At 38.7% G+C, this 26598-nt stretch overlaps 2 protein-coding genes across 4 annotated transcripts in view; one reads left to right on the top strand and one right to left on the bottom strand.

The window, feature by feature from the left end:
* The window catches only part of ERI2 (ERI1 exoribonuclease family member 2), a 32604-nt gene extending 27219 nt beyond the window's left edge, over positions 1-5385 (bottom strand). Inside the window, exon 1 of the mRNA XM_038540167.1 lies at positions 5330-5385. The gene's annotated coding sequence lies outside the window, so the exon portion shown is untranslated. The remainder of the gene's footprint in view (positions 1-5329) is intronic.
* REXO5 (RNA exonuclease 5) overlaps positions 1-25794 on the top strand; it is a 44241-nt gene extending 18447 nt beyond the window's left edge. For all 3 annotated transcript variants that reach the window (XM_038540162.1, XM_038540160.1, XM_038540161.1), the window contains exons 9-20: positions 1021-1159; positions 1304-1398; positions 2369-2471; positions 3134-3237; positions 3969-4089; positions 16430-16534; positions 17025-17162; positions 19513-19605; positions 20423-20639; positions 20802-20989; positions 21909-22027; positions 25587-25794. In XM_038540162.1, coding sequence (XP_038396090.1) covers positions 1021-1159; positions 1304-1398; positions 2369-2471; positions 3134-3237; positions 3969-4089; positions 16430-16534; positions 17025-17162; positions 19513-19605; positions 20423-20639; positions 20802-20989; positions 21909-22027; positions 25587-25668 — 1504 coding nt within the window. In that variant the 3' untranslated portion in view covers positions 25669-25794. The remainder of the gene's footprint in view (positions 1-1020; positions 1160-1303; positions 1399-2368; positions 2472-3133; positions 3238-3968; positions 4090-16429; positions 16535-17024; positions 17163-19512; positions 19606-20422; positions 20640-20801; positions 20990-21908; positions 22028-25586) is intronic.
* The last annotated feature ends 804 nt before the right edge of the window (positions 25795-26598 follow it).

Raw genomic sequence — 26598 nt, 5'->3', positions numbered from 1 at the left:
AATAGAAAAAAAAAAAAACAGGAGCATAAACAGCTGAAAGTAGAGGATTGGTTAAAGTATATGAAATCCATATAACAAAATACTCTAGCCATTTAAATGGATGTGTTGAAGTAGAGTTACGATGTGAAAGCTTGTTTATGATGTATGGCAAATGATAAAATCATGTTATAAAGTAACATGCATTATGACTGTATTTTTATAAAAATAAAATATGTACATGGGAGCACCTGGGTGGCTCATTCGGGTAAGCATCCGACTCGATTTCGGCTCAGGTCCTGATCTCAGGTTCCTGGGATTGAGCCTTGAATCAGGTGCCATGCTCAGCCGGGAGTCTGCTTGAGGATTTTTTCTCTCTCTCTCTTGCTCTCTCTTTCTAAAATAAATCTTTAAAATATATATACATACATATGCATGATATATGTATCAAAAAATATGAGAGGCTATTTACTAAAATGTAAAAAGTAATCTCTGGGTTGTGGGATTTGAGGTTATTTTAAATTTCCTCTTTGCAGGGCAGCCCAAGTGGCTCAGGACCTGATCCTGGAGACCCAGGATCCAGTCCCACATCTGGCTCCCTGCATGGAGCCTGCTTCTCGCTCTGCCTGTATTTCTGCCCCTCTCTCTCTCCCTGTGTGTCTCTCATGAATAAATAAATAAAACTTTAAAAAAAATTTTCCTATTTGCTGATCTGTATTTTCAACCTTTTTATAATGAGCATATATTAATTTTTAAAAATATTCTTTGTGGGGATCCCTGGGTGGCTCAGCGGTTTAGTGCTTTCCTTTGGCCCGGGGCGTGATCCTAGAGTCCTGGGATCAAGTCCCACGTCGGGCTTCCGGCATGGAGCCTGCTTCTCCCTCCTCCTGTGTCTCTGCCTCTCTCTCTCTCTGTGTGTGTCTATCATAAATAAATAAATCTTTAAAAAAAATAAAATAAAAATATTCTTTGTGAAATGACTTTTCAGGGAGGTAAACCTATTAATAACATCCTCGCCTGTCCATTTCTCTTTTTTTATTAAAGCTTTTCAGGAATCACAAAGAAGATTCTTAACCCAGTGACAACCAGACTCAAAGATGTACAGAGACAGTTAAAATCACTGCTTCCTCCTGACGCTGTGTTAGTGGGCCATTCCTTAGACTTGGATCTCAGAGCACTGAAAGTGAGTATCTGACTTAGTGTTTTCAGAATATATGCCTTTTCCATTTATTTCAAATCTAAAGTCTTGGGTTCTTCTGTTCCCCCAACCCACTTGTTTTTTCCTTTAGCATAGAATGCTACTTATTCTATTCTCTTTCCTCCTCAGATGATACATCCGTATGTTATTGATACATCATTGCTTTATGTCAGAGAGCAGGGCAGAAGATTTAAGCTAAAGTTCTTAGCCAAAGCTATTTTGGGGTAGGTTGTTTGCATATTACAATACTGTCCTGACAAGTTGCATATAAGTTAGCATATATTATTTAATGCATATTGCAAAATTCATTGTCTCTGCTCTCCTTAGTCTGTAAATATTATTCCTTTCATTTCTTACAAATCCTGGGATCCTAATTCCAGAGAAGTATGACTCAGAAATGAAATTATGGAAATACAAAATTATGGAAATACAAATGAAATTATGGAAATACAAAATTAAATTTACATTCACAACTGAGAGTTGATGGATAGAACTAGACAGGGAGGGACAGAAAAGTTAACCAGAATTTGAAAACAATAATCCTGTAGAATGTATCCTATTATGTACAAACACATGCACAAAAATGTTCATTATAATACGGTTTTAAAACAGCCCCAAACTGCAAATATTTTACATAATACTTTGTTATTAAAAGAATGTGATGGAGCTGTATGTGCTAATATGGAAACTCTTAAGGTACTACTGAGAATAAAATGGAGATGCAGAACAAGATCTGTATATACCTAGATATCCATATGACATAGATTACATTTAGATAAATTTATAGACACAAACATATGTACTTTTTTAAGGTTTTTGAAAATGGCCAAGAAAAGAGTTAAGTACCTATAGATACTTGCATGCAAATATAAAATTTCTGTAACTTTAAATAGTAGCTACATGTAAAAGAATGAGGCAAGGGTTTGGCTGGGGAGTGACCAGAGATTTTATTGGGTAGCTTTTTGTCCAGATGATATGCTTGCTGTAGACAAAGCCATTTCTAATCCTTGTATATTGTCAGTGCCTCTCACTCCAGGTACTCTCCTGGCTCTTAGGAGTAAGGAATCTTGATTGTTGTGATAAAATCTGATCAGATTGCTGAAATTTTACATGTGACCAGAGTATTTGAAGTGGTTGAAAGAACCTATCATTGAAAATACTGTTGAGTGTATCAGTTTTATCTTGACTTTCCAGGAAGGATATACAGTGTCCAAATAGACTTGGTCATGATGCCACAGAAGATGCTAGAACAACCCTTGAATTGGCTCGGTATTTCCTTAAGTATGGCCCAAGGAAGGTTAGTATCTTTGACCTGTATGTTTGCATTTCTTAAAATTATGGAACTAGAACGGATAATCACAGACCACCATTTCCTATTCTTACCTTTCTTATAAAATAGGAAGTGTAATTCAAGGTGAGCATTCGGAATTAAGACCTGTATGAGTAGCATAATGTAGCAAAGTATGTAGTCTCTGAAATTGGACTTCCTGTTTTTAAATAAAGATGGTACAGGTACACCTGGCTTATTCAATCAGAGGAGCATGTGACTTGATCTCGGGGTTGTAAGTTTGAACCCCACGTTGGGTGTAGAGGTTATTTTAAAATTTTAAAGTAAGAAGAAAGATAGTACTATGTTTAACTATATGATCTGGGTCAATTTCTCTGAAGAATTTCAGTTTCTACATCTGTGACTATCATAAATAAATAAAAATTTAAAAAAAAATTTTTATTTATTTATTCATGAGAGACACAGAGAGAGAGGCAGAGACATAGGCAGAGGGAGATGCAGGCTCCTCATAGGAAGCCTGATAAGGGACTTGATCCTGGGACTCCAGGATTATGCCTTGAGCTGAAGGCAGACGCTCAACCGCTGAGCCACCCAGGCATCCGTTTTGTTTGTTTTAAACCTCAGATGCTTTGCAGGAAATGAGATGATTTTTACCACTTGATTTTCTTAAGATTGCAGAACTAAATCTGGAGGCACTAGCTAGTCACCAAGAATTGCTAGCAACAGGCCAAGAGCTAAGAAATACAGCAGAAGTAGTTCAGCAGCCAAACACAAGGTAATATTTTTATTTCTAAATAAGAACAAAAATAAGAGTATTTAGTTTCTTATTTACAAAACCTGGGGATTCTTTTTTTCCTTTTTTGAGTCTATTGAGAAATGTTTACCAATAGTATGAGTAACATTCTACTATCACAAAAACCATGGAGAGAAAAATAGCACCTTCCACTCTAAATCGTATGTATTTATTTTTCTTATTTTCTAAATATAGTAACTGGTCTAAACTCTTTTACCAAAAAGGAGGACATTGAAATACAGTGAACCTAAGTAGCATTAGGGGAGATGATAAACTAGTGGATGTTTTGATTAGACAAGTCACCTTTGATGTATTAGCCCAGATTAGGGAAAAACAAAAAACAGTCTTGGAAGGAGTTCATCTACACACCATAATAAATGTGTCAGATCCTTAGAATATAAATTTGTTAGAGCTTTGAGTATTTTTCATGTTTATCCTTACTTCCCCTAAATATAAAACAGTACTGTCCAATATGACTTCTCCAGTGATGGAATTGTTTTAGATCTGTGTTTTCCAGTAAGGTCCACACAGTACAGGATGATGTGTGACTAATGTGTATTGAGAAACTGAACCATAATTTAATATTAATTTTAATTTAAATGGACACATGTTGTTAGTGGCTACCTTATTTAGACAGTGCAAGTATAGAGAAGTAACTCTTAGGTTAGGAAAAACTATTGTTCTTCTCTTGATCTCTTCTACTTTTTTTGCAGTGTTTTAGAATGCTTGGACTTAATGGGTCAGAAGCTCCTTTTCTTGACCCGGGAACCAGAAACTAGTGAACTTTCTTCTGCTAGAAACTGTGAAACTGTTAAGTGCCTTTCAAATAAAGAGGTGAGTAACTTGTCTGTTTGAACGTTGTGCTCAAAACAGGGGAATGTATCCCTTGCAATTCACACTAAGTGTCAAGCTTTTTTTACATCAATAATCCTAGCTACCATTATGAAGTCTGGTTTTTGTCTCCCATCTTATATGGAGCACTTTTAGTCCCAGTTATTTCACAGGAGCAGAACTGTCAGCTGCCAGTGTCTGCTTGCAGAGCCTACCTTTGGCATTGCACACTACTTTGGATTTCTGTTCATTATCTGGCATAGTGAGATATTTATCTTGGTTTATATGATTGGTTTTTTTTAATTTTCTTAAATTTTACATATTATTCCTGTATGCATAAAGTTGAAGGGATGTATTGCAGCATGCATTTATTAGGTCATCTTGTTCAGAAGATCTCTCTATATATTTTTTTATTTTATCTGGAAAGGATTTCAGACTTATAGAAGACTTGCATGAGTGGTGACATAAACCTTCTATCCAGATTGTTCATCTGTTAATGCTCTGCCCCATTTGTTTATGTATATTCTGGCATGTTTATGCTCTCTTGCTATTTCTTTCTATATTCCTGTTTCTATATGACCTTTTATTTTCAAAACCATTTGATTATCAGCTTCTTATATCATGGCTCTTTTCCCCTGATACCTCAATATATATCTCCTGAGAATAGAAATATCCTCTTACATAACCATAATAAACTTCAGTAAAGTTAATATTGATACAGTATCTTTTTCAAATTTCATCTGTATTCTAGTTTTCTTAGTTGACCCAATAATGTCCTGTAGCATTTCTTTTTCCTTCAGAACAGTATCTAAACTAGGATCAAATATTGCAGTTGGTTGTCCTATCTTTTTAGTTTCCTTTAATCTGGATACATCCCTCGACCTTTCTTTGTGTTTCATGACAATGGTAGTTTTTAAGTAATACATGTTACCCTGAACAGAATGTTCCTCATTATGGGTTCATTTCCCCATGATTAGACACAGGTTATGCATTCTTTACCTAACTACTTATAAGTCATGTTTCCTTTTCAGGGTATCACACTCAGAGGCACATGTCCATGTGTCCTTTATTTTGTGCTGTCTATTTTGATAACCTTCACAAGATGTTGTCTGCTTTCTCCACTGTAGATTTACTACTTTTGTCCCTTCTAATAAGTAATATGAAGAGATAATTTAAGAAAAGCAGATATCCAGCTTTTTATCAGAACTTCCCCTCATATTTAGCAAAAACTGTTGATTCCTACCTGATGGTTGCACAATGATGATTTCTAGCTCTAGCACTTCCTTCGTATTTATTAGTTGTTACTCAGCAATCTGTAAGCAAAAGTCCTTCCTTTAGCTTTGTATTCATTCATTCATTCATTCATTCAGTGTGGACTCATAGATTTCTGTTTATTTCAGTGGTTTATAATTTATGATTGTACTAAATTGTTTTAGTTTTCAAACTTCCCAAATTTGGCTAGTGGTAGCCCCTTCAGGTTGTCACCTTTGTCCTTATGACATGCACCCATAATTTTTTGGAATATCTTTTTTTCCTTTTTGGCACAAGATAATTCAGTTACATCTTGATATTGGAAACCAAGATCTGGGCACTGGGTATGCATATTGCTACTAGGGTGTCTTTGCTTCTAGACCAGTAAAGCAGACAGAGGAAATATATGCATGTTGATACATACATACATGCACACGCAGTACAGAGATATACATATTTTAGAAATCATGTGTTTATATGAATACCTTTGATTTCAGCCTTTTCATACAAGATTCTTCCTTGCTTTTCTTCATTCTTTATTTGTAACGCTCTCTATCTAGTGTGGGAACATTGGCTCCCAACAACATCAACAATTAACTCATTCACACAAACCTGAACTATATCCAAAATCGTTTTAGATTTGATGCACCCAAATCACTATAGAATGAGTTAAGTATTGGTTTGCAGTTCACTCTCCTCCCTGTCCCCACCCTGTCTATAACTGAGTATTGGGTATGTGAATGTTTCATTTATAATTTGTATTGGTTTTTTTCTCCCCTTCAGATTAGCTGTGTTTTGTATTGAATATATAGTTGTGTTCATTTGTTTCATTGTGCTTTCGGTTTTAGGGTTTTCTTCCCCCCTGGAATCTTTGTTGATTTATTTTTGGGATCTGTAGAACCTTAATGTGCTTCCAAATTACCAAAACCCTGTAAACTCTGTACTCAGATAAATGCGGTTCTCTCGCCTATTATCCCTTTTACCCAATCCTTTTCACTACCTGATTTATTCTTTGTTCTTCTTGGTTAAAAAAAAAAAAAAAGCAGATATAGAGCACCTGGGTGGCTCACTGGTTGAGCATCTGCCTGTGGCTTGAGTCCTGATCGGTCCTGGGATTGAGTCCCACATCAGGCTTCTCCTGGAGAACCTGCTTCTCCCTCTATGTCTCTGCCTCTCTCTGTGTGTTTCTCATGAATAAATAAATAAAAATCTTTAAAAAAAAAAAAAAAAAAGCAGATGCATATATGCTTTCTTATTTCTTTCTTTATTACACAGAAGTTAACATATTATATAAGCTCTTTTGCAGTGGCTTTTTTCCCATAACAATGTATCTGGGAAATTATATCAGTTTACTAAGGATTGTCTTAATTTTTTTTATCATTAGCTGCATAGTACTCCAGTGTGCTTATATAGTATAGTTGTATTCCTTCTTTTCCTTTTTTTTTTTTAATTTTTTTTATTGGAGTTCAATTTGCCAACATACAGCATAACACCCAGTGCTCATCCTGCCAAGTGCCCCCTGTCATTACCCATCACCAAGTCACTCCAACCCCCTGCCCACTTCCCCTTCTACTACCCCTTATTCATTTCCCAGAGTTAGGTGTCTCTCATGTTTTGTCACCCTCACTGACACTTTCACTCATTTTCTCTCCTTTCCCTTTATTCCCTTTCACTAATTTTTATATTCCCCAAATGAATGAGATCATATAATGTTTGTCCTTTTCTAATTGACTTATTTCACTCAGCATAATACCCTCCAGGTCCCTCCACATCCAAGCAAATGGTGGGTATTTGTCATTTCTAATGGCTGAGTAATATTCCATTGTATACATATACCACATCTTCTTTATCCATTCATCTTTCGATGGACACCTAGGCTCCTTCCACTGTTTGGCTATTGTGGACATTGTTGCTATAAACATTGGGGTGCAGGTGTCCCGGTGTTTCACTGCATCTGTATCTTTGGGATGAATCCCCAACAGTGCAATTGCTGGGTCGTAGGGCAGATCTATTTTTCACTCTTTGAGGAACCTCCACACAGTTTTCTAGAGTGGCTGTACCAGTTCACATTCCCACCAACAGCAACAGGGTTCCCCTTTCTCCACATCCTCTCCAACATTTGTTGTTTCCTGTCTTGTTCATTTCCACCATACTCACTGGTGTGAGGTGGTATCTCATTGTGGTTTTGATTTGTATTTCCCTGATGGCAAGTGATGCGGAGCATTTTCTTATGTGCTTGTTGGCCATGTCTGTGTCTTCCTCTGTGAAATTTCTGTTCAAGTCTTTTGTCCATTTCATGATTGGATTGTTTGTTCCTTTGCTGTTGAGTTTAATAAGTTCTTTATAGATCTTGCATACTAGCCCTTTATCTGATAGGTCATTTGCAAATATCTTCTCCCATTCTGTAGGTTGTCTCTTAGTTTTGTTGACTGTTTCTTTTGCTGTGCAGAAGCTTTTTATCTTGATGAAGTCCCAGTAATTCATTTTTGCTTTTGTTTCTCTTGCCTTCATGGATGTATCTTGCAAGAAGTTGCTGTGGCCAAGTTCAAAAAGGGTGTTGCCTGTGTTCTCCTCCAGGATTTTGATGGAATCTTGTCTCACATTTAGATCTTTCATCCATTTTGAGTTTATCTTTGTGTATGGTATAAGAGAATGGTCTAGTTTCATTCTTCTGCATGTGGATGTCCAAGTTTCCCAGCACCATTTATTGAAGAGACTGTCTTTTTTCCAGTGGATGCTTTGGCTAATGCATCCAGAATACTGTTAGCTGAGGTCATTCTTTTTTACTACAGGTTTAGAGCTTTAAATTACTCTCTAAATACTACTTTAGCTGCATCTTAGAAATATTGATGTTTCAATAAATACTGCAAAGTGTTTTCATTCAGTTCCGGATTCTTTTTAATTTTCCTTTTGATTTCTTTTTTGGCTCATAGCTTTTAAGAAGTATGCTATTTGTTTTCCAAAAAGTTAGGGATTTTCCTGAAATCTATTCCAATTTCTTAAGTTCTCTATCATCCAAAGAATGTACTTTGAATTACCTGAATCCTTTTAAATTTATTGAAAGGTGGAATTTCCCATTATAATTGTAGATTTGTCTATTTCTTTGAGGAGTTTCATTAATTTTTGCTTTTTTTTTTAAAGGTTTTATTTATTTATTCATGAGAGACACACAGAGAGAGGCAGAGACACAGGCAGAGGGAGAAGCAGGCTCCATGCAGGGAGCCCGACGTGAGACTCCATCCCGGGACTCCAGGATCAGGCCCTGGGCTGAAGGTGGCGCTAAACTGCTGAGCCACCTGGGCTCCATGATTTTTGCTTTATGTTTAATGCAGCTTTCCTATTAGATACATAAACATTATGCATTATGTCTTCCCAATGAATTGGCCCCTTTGTCATTAAAAATAGGGCCTTCTTTATCCCTGGAAGCTTTCTTTTTTTTAAAAGATTTTATTTATTCATGAGAGACAGACATAAACAGAGGGAGAAGCAGCCTTCCTGCAAGGAGCCCGATGCATAACTCGATCCCTAGACCCAGGGGTACCCCCTGAGCCAAAGGCAGATACTCAACTGCTAAACCACCCAGGTATCCCCACCTTGAAGCATTTTCTGTTCTTTTACTTTGTCTGATACTGATATAGCCCCTCCTGCTTCCTTTTGTTTATTGTTGACAATGGTATATATTTTTAATTTACATTTAGTCTATTTATATCTTTATATTTAAAGTGGGTTTCTTGTGACCAGTTAGGATTTGCTTTTTTATTCATTCCAACAATCATTGCCTTTTAAGAATAGTGTTTAGGCTATTTACATTTAATGATTGTTGACACTGTTAGGTTTAAGTCTCTTATCTTGCTATTATTTCTATTTGTACCATCTTTTTTTATTTTTTTCCTATTTTTTTTTCTTTTGAGTTACTGGGGTATTTTTTATGATCTTATTTTATCTCTTTTGGCAGTGCCTTAACTGTGATTCTTTGTTGTGCTATTTTAGTAGTTGCTTTAGGATTTATAGCATATCTAATTTAACATAGTTTACCTTAGGTGATATTATACCATTTCACATATAAGAACCTTTAACTATATGTTTGCATTTTTCCCCTCCCATCCTTGGTGGTTGGTGCTGTCATCATTCATTTTACTTCTGCATATTATTATTTTGCTCTAGTTAGTTTTTTTAAAGATTTATTTATTTTAGTGAGGGCGAGGGCACAGGGAGAGTCTTAAGTTCCACACTAACTGCAGAGTTTGATACAGGGCTTGATTTCACAACCCTGAGATCATGATTTGAGCTGAAACCAACAGTCAGATGCTCAGCTGACAGTGCCATCTAAGCACCCCTAAACAGTTATTTTTAATTTTTATTTTTTATATATTTTTTAAGATTTTATTTATTCAGGAGAAACACAGAGAGGCAAAGACACAGGCAGAGGGAGAAGCAGGCTCCCCACGGGGAGCCCAATGTAGGACTCCATCTCAGGACCCCGGGATCATACTCTGAGCTGAAGGCAGGCACTCAACCACTGAGCCACCCAGGTGTCCCTAAATTGTTATTTTTAAAAGAGATTTTAATTTTTTTTGAGAAACTACTGTGGTGTTCACCATAGTGGTTGCAGCATTTTACACTCCTACCAATAGTGCGTAGCTTATGAATTCCAACTTTTCCCCATCTCTGCTGACACTTAATTTTCTCTCTCTCTCTCTTTTGATAGTAGCCATCCTAATGTGTATGAGGGGATATCTCATTGTCATCTGGTAATTAGCAATGTTGAACCTCTTTTTTTTTTTCTCCTTGTGTTTGTTAGCCATTGTATATAATCTTTTAAGAAGTGTCTTTTCAAGTCCCCTTTTTGAATTGGGTTTTTTGTTAAAGTTTTAGGAGTTCTTTATATAACTACAAATAAGTGCACACACACACACACACACACATATTCTTTATATATCCTGGATTTTAATTCCCTATCAAATATATGATATGTAAACATTTTCTCATTCCACAGGTTGCCTTTTCACCATATTGATTGTGTGTTTTGATGAACTGATATACTCCCCCTTGTCTTTGCTTTTGTTGCCTCTGTTTTTGATGTCATACCCAAGAAATCATAGCCAAATACATTATGAAGCTTTTCCTCTATGTTTTCTTCTAGGAGTTTTCTAGTTCTAGATCTTACTTTCAGGTGTTTAATCCATTTTAAGCTAATTTATATATATATGTAAGAAAAGGTTCCAACTTTCCCTCTTTTCCAGTACCTCTTTGTTGAAGAGACTATCCTTTTTCATTGAATGGTCTTGATACTTTTGTCAAAGATCATTTGACTATATACACAAAGTTTTATTTTTGAAATGTGTTCTGTTCCGTGGTCTGTATGTCTGTCTTTATGCCAGTGCCATACTGTTTTGATTAGTGTAACTTTGTAATACATTTTGAAATCAGGAAACTTGTGTCCCGCAACTTTGTTCTTTTAGAATTGAGATTCCGTAAGGATTTTATGGTGATTTTTTCTATTTCTACAAAAAAAAAAAAAAAATGATACTAGAAAAAAATGACATTAGAATTTTAATAGGGATTGCATAGAATCTGGAGGTTGCTTTCAGTACTGTTGACATCTTAATGGTATTGTGTTCTTATCTGTAAACATGGGAATGTTTCTATTTACTTATTCTCTAATTTCTTTCAGCAATGTTTTGTAGTTTTTTAGCATACAAGTGTTTCCTTGGTTAAGTTAATTCCTAAGAATTTTATTCTTTTGTGATGCTTTTGTAAATGAGATTTTCCCCCACTTACTTTACTTTTCTGATCATTGTTAGTATATAGAAACACAGCTGATTTTGTATCTTCAGCTTTGATGAATTCATTTATTAGTTCTAACAATGTTTCTGCGGATTCTTTTGAGTCTTCTACGTGTCATATGTGAACAGAGATAATTTTACTTTTTTCTTTCCAATTTGGATGCTTTTTATTTCTTTTTCTTGTCTAATTGCTCTGGCTAGGAATCCCAGTACTATGTTGAATAGATGTGGCAAGAGCAGGCATCGTTGTTTCTTGTCTTAGAGAAAGAAAAGGCTTTCAACCCTTCACCTTTGAAAAATTAGCTGTGGGCTTTTCATATATGGCCTTTATTCTGTTAGGTGGTTCCTTCTGTTCCTGGTTTGTTGATTGTTTTTATCATGAAAGAGTGTTGAATCATGTCAGATGCTTTTTCTGCATCAATTCAGATGATTCTGTGTTTTGTTTAAAGATTTTATTTATTTATTCATGACAGACAAACAGAGGAAGAGCCACAACAGAGGGAGAAGCAGGCTCCATTCAGGGAGCCTGACATGGGACTCGATCCTGGAGCTCCAGGATCATGCCCTGGGCTGAAGGCTGAACCGCTGAGCCACCCGGGCTGCCCTGTGTTTTTGTTTTTAAGATTTGTTAGAGCAAGCACAAGTTGGGGGAGGGGCAGAGAAGCAGGCTCCTTACTGAGCAGGGAGCCCATGTGGGGCTTGATCCCAGGACCCCGGGATGATGACTCGAGCTGAAGACAGATGTTTAAACTGACCAAGCCACCCAGTGCCCTGATTTTGTGGGTTTTGTCCTTTCCATTAAGGTGGTATATTACATGGGATGATTTTCTTTTTTCTTTTTCTCTTTTTTTCTTTTTTAAAAGAATTTATTTATTTATTTGAGAGAGAGAGCACAAGCAAGGAGGTGGCAGAGGGAGAGGGAGAAGCAGGTAACCCGCTGAGCTGGGAGCCTGATGTGGGGCTCAACTCCAGGACCCTGCGATCACAACCTGAGCCAAAGGCAGATGCTTAAACCAACTGAACCACCCAGGTGCCCCCATGGGATGATGTTTCATATATTGAACCGTTCTTGCATTCCAGAAATAAATCCCACTGATCATGATGTATAATCCTTTTAAAATGCTGTTGAATTCAGTTTGTTGGTACTTTTTTAAAAGTGATTACTAAATTAGAAGGGCTTACTATTTATCTTTTGTTTTCTGTATATCATGTAGCTTTTGTTCCTCTTTTTCTCTCTACTATCCTTTGTGTTTCATTGATTTTTTTTGTAATGACATAATTTTATACTTCTCATTTCCTTTTGTGTATTCTTTTTTTTTTTTTAAGATTTTATTTATGTATTCATGACAGACAAACAGAGAGGCAGAGACACAGGCAGAAGGAGAAGCAGGCTCCATGCAGGGAGCCGAGCCTGACGTGGGACTCGATCCTGGGTCTCCAGGATCACAGCCTGGGCTGTAGGCGGCACTAAACCGCTGGGCCATCGGGGCTGCCCTGTGTATTACATTCTATAAATATTTTCTTTATAGTTATCATTGCAATTACATAAAGTTATAACATTCTGTTTTAAGCTGATAACAACTTAATTTCAATTGCATACAGAAACTGCTTTTATAAGCTCCAACACACACACTTTGTTACTGATGTCATAAATTGCACCTTTATATAAAAGGTACAGCAGAGATGCCTGGGTGGCTCAGTGGCTGAGCATCTGACTTTGGCTCAGGGCGTGATCCTGGAGTCCTGGGATCGAGTCCCACATTGGGCTCCTGCGTGGAGCCTACTTCACCCTCTGCCTATGTCTCTGCCTCTCTCTCTCTCTCTCTGTCTCTAATGAATAAATAAAATCTTAAAAAAAAAAAAAAAGAGGTACAGCACAGGAAATAGAGCCAGTGATACTGTAATAGCATTGTATGGTGACAGATGGGTAGCAATGCTTGTAGTGGTGAGCATAGTATAATGTATAGAGATGTTGAATCACTGTGTTGTATACCTGAAATTAACATTGTGTGTGACAGCTATACTCAAAATGTTAAAAAAAATTTAAGTTACTAGTAAATTAGATTTTGATAGTGAATAAATATTTAATACTCAATCACATCTATATAGATGTATATTCATTAACATGGGAAATATTTGGTTTTGTCATTTAAATTTTGAAGAATTAAAAGTGAATTTATACACCAAAATTACCTTAATAGAGGTTACAACATTGGTTCATGTGTTTGCCTTGACTGAAAACTTTTTTCATGTGGCTTCATGTTGCTATCTACTGTTCTTTCCTCTTGAACTCCTGTTAGCATTTCCTGCAGATAAGTTCTAATTGTAATGAATTTTGTCAGCTTTTTTTTTTTTTTTAATCTGGGAAAATCTTAATTTCTCTTTCATTTTTGAAGCAGAGTTCTGCAAGTTACAGTATTCTTGATGTTATTTTGTTCTGTTTTGTTTTTCTCTTTAACACTTTGAATATATCACACCACTCTTCTGGCCTGCAAAGATTTCTGCTGAGAAGTCCACTGATAATTTTAAGGAAGTTCCCTTGTATGTAATGAGTTGCTTTTCTCTTGATGCTCTCACGATTCTATTCTTGATTTTGACTTTTGACAGTTTGGTTGTAATGTGTCTTCTTTAGGTGAGCTTCTTTAGATTTACTGTATTTATCCTGGTTCAAGTTCTTTGAGCTTCTTGAATTTCCATGTTCATTTCTTTCCACAGATTTGAGAAGTTTTTAGTCATTGTTACTTCAAATAAGCTCTCTTCCCCTTTCTCTCTTCTTCTAGGATCCCATTATATGTATATTGGTCTTGACATTGTCCCATCTTAGGATCTATTTATGTTTCCTCATTCTTTTTTCATTTTACTCTGATTGGTGATTTTAAATGATCTGTCTTCATGTTTGCTGACTCTTTCTTCTTCCAGATCAGATATGATGTTGAACCCCATTTTGTTCATGTGTCATTTTCCTGATTCCATTAATTGTCTTTGTTCTCTTTTAGTTCATTCTGTGTTACTTTAGTTTTGGTTTCTGGAATTTTATTTTATTCCTTTGGGCCATTTTTCCCTATTTCTTTGTATGCCTTGTGATCTTTTTTATTAAGACCTAGTCATTTGGGGGAAAAAAACCTACTACCTGTCCCATTGTTAAGGCCTGGCATCATGGTACAGAAGACTTTTACCGATTAGCTAGAGAGGTTCCAGGACCTCTCTCACCAATTTGAGGATGTATCTTCTCTGAGCCTGTGTGTATACTTTTAGATTCCTTAAGGAGCTTGTCTGTTTCTTCTCAGTGCTCATAATCTCTTGCTTCCTTTGGCATTTGGCTGTGGAACTGCAGCTCTAATGTGCTATGATAATTGCATTTGTTTTCAGTGGCTTCCAAACAAGGCTGCCAGTTCCATTAGTGCTCTAGTCAGGTGAGATAGAAACTAGTCTCTCAGGCAGCCTCAGACTAGCCATAATATTGGATGCAGAGTCTACTTTTTTGTTTCCATCCAGAGGGAGGACCTCTAGTTATAGGAAGGATAGAGGAGGAATATAGGTGGGCACACAAAATTCTGCATATTTTCCTTTCCCTTTTGCTGAAATCCCTTGGGTTTTTTGTTGGTCTTGGTGCTATTGCTTCTCAATTGGTCCTTAGAGTTCTTGCAAAGGTATTCTGGTCTCTTTGTTGTTGTTAACTTGGTGTTTGTGGAAGAATGAGGGCCTGAACCTTCCTAGTCCATGACCTTGCTGACCTCACTCTTTCTAAGGAGTTCCCAAATAATGCTGCCAGTACCATCAGTGCTTTGAGTCAAGTGAGACAGAAAACTCGTCCCGGAGGCAGCCTCAAGACGACTCAAAATGTTGAGTGCAAGGTCTATTCGTGTTTCTGTCCAAGGGACAATCCTCAATTTGGGAAGTTTCTTTTGGGTTGCACTGTATGAGGTTGAATGCGGGGGAGATATGAATTGGCATGGAAAACACTACACACAAAAAAAACCAAAAAAAAGAAACGAAAACACTACAGATTTTCTTTCTCCTTTTTTTTTTTTTTAAGATTTTTTTTTATTTATTCATGAGAGAGAGAGAGAGAGGAAGAGACACAGGCAGAGGGAGAAGCAGGCTCCATGCAGGAAGCCTGATGCGGGACTCAATCCTGGGACTCCAGGATCATGCCCTGAGCCAAAGGCAGACACTCAACTACTGAGCCACCCAGGCATCCCCTTTCTTTCCTCCTTTTGATGGAATCTCTTCTTGGTTTTTATGTTGGTCTAAATGCTATTAGCTTCTCAGCTGGCCTCTAGAGTTCTCACAGAACACACAAAGGCATTCTGGTCTGTATTTTGTTAACTTGGGATCTATAGGAGAGTGAGAACCTGAAGCTCTTTCTGTTCCTTATTGCTGATGTTACACTCTCTTCTTTTTTTAACAGTGCTTATTTTGAAGATGATACTGTGCTGGAAAGAATAAGGAGTTTATAATGCTCTTGGGAATGTTGACATTTTCTTATTAACTTTCTGCAGGATATCCTTCATTTCCCCCCCTTAATTCCTTCTTTTCTTTCCCGACAGTGTCTCTAAGGGGGTATTAGCTCTTCTCTATATACCTTATTCTTAGAAGCATTTTTCTGAGGCTTCCAACCTCTTACCTAGTCAAGTGTTGCGAAATATTACAGTTGTGACCTTTGCTCATTATTTTGGCATTTAGTTGTACTTTTTCTTTCTGGGGGTGATTTTGTTTGTACTTCATCTAAGTCTTCTATGCCTTTTGATTTCTTTCCAGAGTCTTTTAAGCCTCCTCTCCTGTCTTTACTCACAGGCATTAACAGTATGAGATGGTGGGAGTTGTGCTGGAATTTAACTTCTTTCTTAGAGGTAATTTAAAGGTTCTAGTAGTCTCTTTTTCTTAATGATGCTAAAGGCCTGGGTCCTACATGATTTTACCTACTCTCCTTACTGTTTTTTTTTTTTTAATTCTACTTTTTTTTTTTTTAATTTTTATTTATTTATGATAGTCACAGAGAGAGAGAGACATAGGCAGAGGGAGAAGCAGGCTCCACGCACTGGGAGCCCGACGTGGGATTCGATCCCGGGTCTCCAGGATCGCGCCCTGGACCAAAGGCAGGCTCCGAACTGCTGCGCCACCCAGGGATCCCTCCTTACTGTTTTCTAGGAGACTGTATTGTGTCACCATTTTCTTCAGACCTTAAAGTCGGCCCCATTTTGCTTTTTAATATGGGTAAAAAGGCAACCTTGTTTATATTATTGTAGCTCACCTCCAAGAGCCATTAGGTTCCTGTCTCATACAGGCTTTGCTATTCTCTGCAGGTTCTTGAGCAGGCCAGAGTGGAAATTCCCCTGTTTCCCTTCAGCATTGTCCAGTTCTCTTTTGAACCCTTTTCACCCAGCCTCACTGAAGAGATGAACAAGAGGGTAAGTAGATGAGTTCTACTAGATGATTTATTTATAAGTTATAATCTCCCTGAGTTAAAGAATGTATTGCATACTTTAATAAGTTTGCTCTGCATTTCTCCACATTTTTTCTATGTATGTATTAATATTTTAGAAAATACATTTTTATAAAAGAATCAAACTATAATATTTGGCAGCTTTTTCATTTAGTAGTGTGTCTTATACATTTTTTCAGGTCAGCACATGATCTTATTTCTCTTCTTTTTTAATGGTTGTATAGTACTCCATTGTATTATATATCTATTATCTTCATCATATGTGTTTTATAAGTTTTTGCTATTCCAAATAAAGTGGTTGTGAAATATCTATATACTAATCTTTGTACATTCGGCTTTGTGTTGAGAAATTACTTAAAGCAGAATTATCCCATGTTTTAACTCATGTTTTCTTTAGATTAGACTTAATTCTCTTACCACATTCACCTCCTCACTGCATTCTGTTTTTCTTACAGATGAGGATCAAGTGGACAGAGATGTCAACTGTTTATGCTGGGCCATTTAGCAAAAATTGCAACCTCAGGGCTCTGAAGAGGCTTTTTAAGAGCTTTGGTCCAATCCGGTCAATGACTCTTGTTCTTGAAACCCATCAGGTAATGAGATAAGATTTTCACCTCTAGGTTAGTGTTGGGAATTCAGGTGCCTCCTGGGGCCATTCACATAACAGATATTGGTGACATGAGCTTGTCACCAACTGGAGTACGAGTCATGCTTTTTGATGGAGCAGCTTTTGATTCAGAAGGATATGTACCCAGCATTGCCAGACTCTCTGATTCTTTTGAGAATCAAGAAATCTGCCATCTTTCAAAGTGATCTAAGTACAGAATCCTGGATGTTTAAAATGTGCTTTCTCCAAATCTTTTATTAATGTCTTTACTGTACCTAAAAATAGAAATACAAAGATTCCCTGGGAAGACAGACCTAAGGGATGGAAAGGATATGTCAGGGGACTAAAATCTCTTGCTGTAATTCTTGGATTTTTTCTCTTTTTTTTTTTGGTAAAATATACATAAAATTTGCCTTTGTAACTTTTTAAAAAATATACAGTTCTGTTACTAATTAACAGTAGTACCCCCTTTTCCATGGGTTCAGTTACCCACAGTCTAAAAGTAGTTGATCTTCTTTCTGACATATCATCAGAAGGGCAGCATAGCCTAACACTACCTCACAATGCCTTTATATGCCACTCACCTTACTTGATCTTATCAAATAGGCATGTTATCGTCTCACATCATCAAAAGAAGGGTAAGGGAATATTTTGAGATAGAGACCACATTCACTAACTTTATTACAGTATATTGTTATAATTACCTTATTATTAGTTATTGTTTTAATCCCTTACTGTGCCTAATTTATAAATTAAACTTTATCATAGATATATATGTATAGGAAAAGACATAGTATTTAGAGAGTTCAGTACTATCCGTGGTTTCAGGCATCTGCTGGGGATCTTGAAATGTATCCAGAACTTTAGAACTTTTTTATCCCCTGAAACTGAAACTCTGAACCCACTGAACAACAACTCTCTAGTCCTCCTCCCCCAAGCATGGTAAGCACTATTGTGCTTTCTGTTTTTATGAATTTGACTACTCTGTTATACATCCTGTAAGTAGAATCATACAGTACTTAATCTTTTGTGTCTTTATTTCACTTAGCGAAATGTCTTCAGGTTTCTTCCATGCTGTAGCATGTCAGAATTTCGTGCTATTCCAAGGATGGATAATATTCCATAGTGTGGATGTGTACTGCATTTTGTTTATCCATTCATCTGTTGATGAACATTTGGCTTGTTTCTACTTTTTGGCTATTCTGAAAAATGCTGCTGTGAATACAAATGTACATTGGAGTCTCTTTTTTTAATTCTTGTGGGTATATACCTAAAAGTACCATTGCTGGGTTAAATGGTAATTTGATGTATAATTTCAAGAACTGCCATGCTGTTTTCTGCAGTGGCTACAGCATTTTACACTCCCACCTGCAATGCCAAGGGTTCCAATTTCTGTATTCTGACATTTTTTTTCTCCCATTTTTCTACTTCCTGTCTCCTTTTCTTTTCCTTATCAGTCTCCATTCCTGCCATCCTAATGGATGTGAAGTGGTAGCTCATGGTTTTGATTTGTATCTCCCTAATGATTAGTGATACTGATCATCTTACTGTATGCTTATTGGCCACTGTAGGTCTTCTTTGGAGAAATATCTATTCAGGTCCTTTGCCTGTTTTTAATTGGGTTATTTGATTTTTTTGTTGTTGTTTTAGTTTATTTTAGATATGAAATCTTCATTAGATATGTGATTTGCAAGTATTTTCTCCTATTCATAGGATTGCTTTTTGACACTGTTGAAAGTGTCCTTTGATAATACTTTTTAATTCTGATAAAGTCCATTTTGTCTTATGTTACCCCTGCTTTTGGTATTCAGGAAATCCTTGCCAAATCCAGTATCATGAAGCTTTTCTCTGGGAGCACTTTTATCTCAGTGATGATGCAGCACCTCTCATCATCAAGCAGAAAAGCAGTCAGTTTAAAGATGCAGCCTATCCAATGGAAGCATTTAACCTCCCCAAACTTACAGGAAAGTTGCCTGTGTGAAATTAAGCTAACAACAAATGAGAATCTGAATGACTTGCACTTATGAATTCAGTGGTTCATAATAAATATGAAAAGCAAGTTGATTAGTAAAGATTTATTAGTGCTTTGCCCGTACCACCCATGGAGAGAAGACTTAAATTTTAATTGACAAAGGTTATTTACTGCCTGAGAAATCAGTTCTTGAACTTTGGTGATTACTTAAAAGTTGATCTGCAGTTGCTGTCTGGCTTAGCACAGCAAAGAGAACATTTTATTCTGGTGGCTTTGGCCACAAGGTTAGGGCCCTTTCCCAGTCCCTTCTCTAGCAGTTTGAGCCTGGAAAGCAGGAATAAGAAAATCTTGTTTTTTTCTGCAGCCACATCTCTGTATACAATATGAAGTCCTGGAAGCTGCTCAGCTGGCCATAGAATCCTTGGATGGCGTTCTGGTAGAAGGTGCCTGCATCAAGGTAGAGTGGCCAAAGAAAGCAAAAAGCAGCACCCTTCAGCCCTGACCTTGCACAGCCTGTATTTATAGTGCTCTAGTATATAATAAAAAGCCCTCAAGACTCTTGAGCACAAGACTTTGTATTATGGGAAGTCTTCAGTCAAGCCCAGCATTCTTCTAGCAGTGACCTAAAACACAACAGCTTTAATTTTTGTCAGAATCAGCCTGGCTGCATTGGGGTCTTCCTTGTATTCTTTATCACTACTTAGACCCCAGATGGTTTATTTGGTGTGTTTTTCTGTAGCAGCCCTTTCCTTTAGCTTTCAAGGGGATCAAATGGTGTTTTGAAGTTTCTTATTTGCAAATAATCAGTCTCATTGCGGTAAAAATCAGGGAATTCATTTCCATTGCAGGGTGTTTTGGTGGGGAGGAAAGGGAGGAGATAGTATGCTTACATAAAAACATTTATATTTAAGTATTTATTAAGTGTTTACCATAGTTCTCTGAGGCATCTGTCATTAACCCCCTTATACAGAAACTGCAGAATTACTTGCTAGTATATAATAGGCCTAAAGGTTGAAGTGGTGACCTTCTTTTCTTTTGTAAGATTTATTTATTATTTTGAGAGAGAAGAGGAGACCAAGGAGGAGGGGCAGAGGGGGAGAGGGAGAGAGTCCTAAACAGACTCTGTGCTGAGCGTGGAGCCCAATGCAGGGCTTGATCTCATGACCCTGAGATCATGACCGAGGTGAAACCAAGAATTGAAGGCTTCACTAACTGCACCACTGAGGTGCCCCTAAGTGTGACTTTCTACCACTAATGCCATCTTCCTTGGTTAGGTGCAGAGACCTGTGACAGAGCTCACCCTTGACTGTAACACTCTTGTGAACGAGCTAGAACAAGATTCTGAAAACCGAGGTACTATATACCTGTCTGGAGTGAGTGAAACCTTCAAAGAACATCTCTTACAGCAGTCCAACCTCTTCCTTGGCCTGGAAGCTGTGATCTTGCCTAAAGATCTTAAAAGCGGAAAGCAAAAAAGATACTGTTTCCTGAGTAAGTCTACATGTTCACCACATAAGCCCACCTGGGGTGATTGACTGGGTTAACAGCTGATTCTGTCCTCCTTTGGCCTTGGCTGACCTCCAGCCTCAATGGTGACCGCGGTGACCAGGCTTTGCGGCCCTTAATAACAGAAGGGGCTATTCTTGCTTTCAGAATTCAAAAATTTTGGCAGTGCCCAGAGGGCCCTCGACATTCTTAAAGGCAAGGACTGGAAGCTGAAAGGCCGACATGCCCTAACCCCCAGGCATCTCCATGCTTGGCTCAGGGGCTTACCTCCTGAATCAAGAAGGCCCCCGGGGATTCGTGTCATACCTCCCCCCTCTGAGCAGCAGGCCTTACAGGTGAGTGAGTGAGTGTATCCTGGCATTAGAGGTAGCTACCTTGGTTGGCTGGCTCTAACTATTGATTTTCCTTCTGATGTTTATAGAAGTTAGGAGAGTCCAGCTCAAGTGACACTCAAGCCTTTGATCTTTTTTCTGCCTTGGCACTAGTTTTATTTCACACTCCAGCTTCTTCTAGCCCTAGACACCTTTTTCTTTCTCCAAGATCTTATACTTTTATCCATTCCATACCTGCTACCATCAGGCTTTTAATCCTCCAGGTGGCTCTCCAAGGGAAGTTGAGGGGCTAACATAGGAGGTTAAAGGGCTGGGCAAGCCTTCAGTAATCTAGTGTTTCCCAAAGTTTAGTACATACACAAGATGATTTTTAGTGGTCCTGGATGGACTTTTCCCCCTGACTTTTAGGTTAAGATCTTGTTGTTCTAATACTTACACAACAATCACATTGAACCTGTGACTTCATAGATATTTCAATGAGGTGAAGGAAGAAACTTGACTCACTTTAAAGAAAAATATTAGAGGGATACACAAAGAAGGGTTAAGGTAGAAGGTGAATGGCTGAAGTTTGGGAAACTGTCCTAGTCTAATCTCCCACTTAACAGATGAGAAATACAGGCCAGAACTGGTTGAGTGACTTGCCCAGGTCACAAAGATACTTAGTGACAGGGGCCATTAGTAATGTGGCTCCTCTGCCAAGGGGCCCTGGAAGACCCAATCCATATGAAAGAAAGAACAACTTACTCCTAAAACTGACCTGTGGCCTGGAGATGCTGGGATGGACAGGGAACCTTGAAGGTGGGGGCTTTAGCTTCAGATAGAGGATTTTTACAGAACTTTTCCTGGGATCCCATGGTGCAGCCCCTCCAAAGGTGAGCAGATGATACTCTGGCTGAGTGTCAATATATGGCTTTGATCCTAGGCTCTGAAGGTGGACCACCCAAAGATAGCAGCCTGGCGCTGGGGCCGGAAGATAGGAAAGCTCTACCACAGCCTGGGCCCAGGCACCCTCTGCCTCATCCTGCTGCCAGGCACCAAGAGGTAAGAACTGAAAGGGTTGTCCCTTCATGATTCTGGCCTCTGGACTTCAGCTGTTCTTAGAGAAAGGCCTTTTATTCACATTCAGGCACATAAATGAGGACTTACAGGAATCTTAAGATTTTATGTATTCACTCATGAGAGAGAGAGAGAGAGACACAGGCAGAGGGAGGAGCAGGCTCCAGAGAGCCCGATGTGGGACTCAGTCCCGGGTCTCCAGGATCACAAACCGCTGAGCCACTGGGGCTGCCCAGGAATCCTCTCTTTTTAGTTTTAAGAGATGGGTATTGGGGATCCCTGGGTGGCGCAGCGGTTTGGCGCCTGCCTTTGGCCCAGGGCGCGATCCTGGAGACCCGGGATCGAGTCCCACGTCGGGCTCCCGGTGCATGGAGCCTGCTTCTCCCTCTGCCTGTGTCTCTGCCTCTCTCTCTCTCTCTGTGACTACCATAAATAAATAAAAATTTAAAAAAAAAAAAAAAGAGATGGGTATTATATCTTCATTTTACATGTATATGTTCTTCTATAATTACTCTTACTAGCTTACTATCAGGCAGGTAGCTCATCCCAGTTTAAAGCCAGAGATCTTAGGTCCTGCAGCTTCTGTGGGACAAGAGGCAGCTGCCTAACCCCACTTGAGTGAAAACAAAGAAGGTCTAGGGCAAGGCCCAGAGCATATAGGATCTTTCCTACATTTCAGGAGCATATTCCTGCCTTCGTCCATCTCCCTCTTTGCAAAGAGGACCTGCTTTGCTGGTTCAAAGCCTGAAGAATAATGGAACAGAACTCGGTCCAGTTCCAGCTCTGTTACATACCTACTCTGACAAGTAGCCAAGCCACTTTCCCACTGTGGGTCTCAATTTACCTTTGGTAAAATGAGAGATTTGGAGTAAATCAGTGATTTTCAAACCCTTTCAACTATAAAATGTTTTCTTTAGAAGAAAAATTGCTGTTAAATCCTAGAGCATAAAGATAGGAAGATAGGCAGTTCTGGAATGAGTGCGTAGGTGGATGAGTGAGTATATATATTGGGGGGAGAGAAGCAAGAGGGCAGTAGCTCTTTTGAGCATGGTTTGAAAATCACTAGATTATATTTACTTCTAAAAAGTCCCTTAAAATTTTGGCATTCTAGGATTCTTTTCCAGGCCTAAGATCCTAGATTGCAGAACATGAATGCCTCAGGCCTTGAAACCCGGATCAGAAATTAATTTCCTGTCATAAAATCCTTTAACATGCATCTCAGGGCCATTGGGGAGATAGGCTGCCTGCTGGGCAGTCTGAGAGAATTGCGGTCTTGTGAGGAACAGAAAATACCATTAAGTGTTTACATTTGAAACAAAAACCCATCTTAGACTGATACTTCAGACAGCCTTTTGTGGGTAGGTTAACAGCATGAGGTGACCATAAATTGACAAAAAATATTTTGGTTAAGAGCAAGTGGACTTGCACTGACATAGCTCCTCCATTGTGGAAGTGGTAAAATAAGTGGCGGGGTCTGTAAAATAAGTGGCGGGGTCTGTGTGTTGCAGGTAGAATATTTAGATTGCAGTTCTCCATTGTGTAGGCAAACTAAGCTAGAGTAGGCCAAAGCTTTCTCCTTCCAGATGTGGCCAGGTCATTCTATAGTGAATGAGGGCTTGAGGAAAGGAGCATTGGGGTCAGGGAGCAAAAAGGCTTAGGACCTCCACCTTAGTGTGAACCTAAAACAACATATGACAAAAGCCATGAAAACACCTTGGCAATAGCAAATCCTGCAGTAAGAAAATCTAATTTTTTTTTTTTTAAAAGATTGATTGATTTGGCTGGGGGGCAGAGGGAGAAGGAGAGGATCTCAAGTGGACTCCCTGCTGAGGATTGGGGGGGCAAATGGAGCTGGATATCAAAACCCTGAGATCATGACAGATGAGCCATCCAGGGACCCCCCCTTCTTTCTTCTAAAAGTTACATTTTGATAGCTGTAGCGTTGTAGGGCAAACCCAGCAGAAGGAGCATGCCTTTACCCAAACTATAAGCTTCCTGTGTGACTAACTTCTCTGGGCCTGTCTTTGCAGCTTTCTCCATGATCCCATAGTCTTGGCTCAGGAAGGAGTAACAAAGAGAATTGGTTTCCTCATGCTTGGAGCCTGACTCAGCTCTTAATCCTTTTATTTTCAAAAGTTAAAATTAATATTGAAAATATGACTCTAGGGGATCCCTGGGTGGCTCAGTGCTTTAGCGCCTGCCTTTGGCCCAGGGCGCGATCCTGGAATCCCGGGATCGAGTCCCACGTCAGGCTCCCGGTATAGAGCCTGTTTCTCCCTCCTCCTGTGTCTGTCTGTCTCTCTGTGTCTATCATAAATAAATAAATCTTAAAAAAAATATGACTATATTTGTACTAATTCATCAAACGCTTAGTAAGTGTCAGGCATGTTTACATGGCATGTTTTCAGTTGAGGTGCTGAATCCTCATTTAACAAGTGGAGAAAAAGGCTCAGATTAAGAAGTTTGCCTAAGGTCACACAGCCTGGTAAGTGTAGTTAGGATTTGAACCCTGATAGTATGACTCCAGAGCCACTTTCCACACAGAGTTCGTCCTTCATGTCCAAAAGACTGCTTGTTGGTGTAAGTTAAGATATCAGGTGGTGATAGATTCTGGGTTTGTCTTTGCTCATTTCTACCTGCTTTGCCATGGAGAGCTCCGTAGCCCTTGAACCCAAACCTTTGAATATTCACTACAAGGAGGCAGGGAACTAACATGTACTGAATGACTCCTAAGTTCCAGCCATTGTACCAAGTGTTTTACAATATAACATTATTTAAAAGGACTCTTGATGGCAGATTGCCATTACCTGGTTCTGTCATTCAGCTTACTGAGCAACCTATTTAAGTCTAGGAGATTATTTTTGAAAAATGGACATAATAATTAATACTTGCATTAGTACCTACATTAGGTACATAAGCTGTTTTGAAGGATTAAATGAGGATGTATATTTAAAAAGTACGTAAAAAGAATGCTTGGTACATGGTGAATGATCTGTATGGTTTTTGAGGAATGCAAAAGGAAATGATCTGTATATTTTAGCTATTTTCTACAGTCTTCACAAAAGCCCTGTAAGATAGTAATTTAAGTATTTAATTGTTTTATAGTTGTAGAAATTGAGGCTCAGTTTGGGGTCATTCACCCTTGGTTGAGATATGTTTCAAATCTGTTAAATGGTAGAGCAGTCTCGATTCTAGGCCTCTAAGACTGGTCAATCTTCTTTCCATTGAACCATTTTCAGTAGGCAGCTTTCCATAAAGTCTTAACCTGCCTGTGCCCTGCTGCATACATATACCCAAAAAAACTTGGGCAGCCTGGGTGGCTCAGTGGTTTAGCGCTGCCTTCAGCCCAGGGCGTGATCCTGGAGACCTTGAGGATTGAGTCCCACGTCGGGTTCCTTGTATGGAGCCTGCTCTCCCTCTGCCTGTGTCTCTACCTCTCTCTGTGTCTCTCATGAATAAAAAACTTAACACCTCTTATGTAGGAGTTTGTAACCATTCTTTCAGCCCCGTGGATTAAAAACCTATCTTCATTCATTTGTTGCAGCACTCATGGATCATTCTCTGGCCTAGGACTGATGGGAATAAAAGACGAAGAGGAAAGCAACACCCCAAACATGTGTTTGTGAGTCTGCCCATCATTTTCCATGTGCCATTTCTTATCCCTTGTGGGCAATGGCAGAGAATGTGGTCAGGCTAAAGTTCAGTCCATTTATATGGCATGTACAAATTTTCAATAAATGCCTAAAATTCAAGCATTCTTTTTTTTTTTTTTTTTTAATTTTTATTTATTTATGATAGTCACAGAGAGAGAGAGAGAGAGGCAGAGACATAGGCAGAGGGAGAAGCAGGCTCCATGCACCGGGAGCCTGATGTGGGATTCGATCCTGGGTCTCCAGGATCGCGCCCTGGGCCAAAGGCAGGCGCCAAACCGCTGCGCCACCCAGGGATCCCAAGCATTCTTCATCTTAAGACGGGGTGAGAAGGAAACCAGTTTGTACTTTCTTTGGGTCAGTGGACTTACACACAGGAAAGTTGTAGTAGGTGCTCATTCCGTGTAACACTCCTATTGAATGGTGTATGTAGGAAAGGAAACCAGGAGGAAGGGACTGCTCTGGCATTATATAGATTTTTGATGTTGTATCTATGAAGCAAATTTCTGTTAGGCAGACTTCTATCATAAAATTGAAGGGAAAAGAGGCTGAACTGAAAATCTGGCAGGTCCACAGACACAGGAGAGTGGAAGACTGTGTTTTTCACCAACACTGGAAGCACCCAACTCCAATTTTAGGAATGCTTCCTTCCCTTCGGGGAGACCGCAGTGTCACCCTTTACCACTAGGTGCCTCCATCACACCAGATCTCCCCCTTAGAACTGAAAGCTTCAATTTCACTGAAAGCTGCTATTTTTTTAATCACCTCTCAAAATATTAACATTCTGTGTTGGAAAGGACATGGGTACAGGCACACACAACTCTGAAAGAGATATTTATCTGCCTTTTGAAAGAGATGAGCTAATCTGGCATATATTATGTGTCCTACCAAAACCCTTGAAAACCC

The sequence above is a fragment of the Canis lupus genome, chromosome 6 (genome assembly GCF_011100685.1).
Source record: "Canis lupus familiaris isolate Mischka breed German Shepherd chromosome 6, alternate assembly UU_Cfam_GSD_1.0, whole genome shotgun sequence".
NCBI classification, from domain to species: domain Eukaryota; kingdom Metazoa; phylum Chordata; class Mammalia; order Carnivora; family Canidae; genus Canis; species Canis lupus.
The sequence above is the reverse complement of the archived record's forward strand: the minus strand, read 5'-3'. Positions and strand labels throughout refer to the sequence as shown.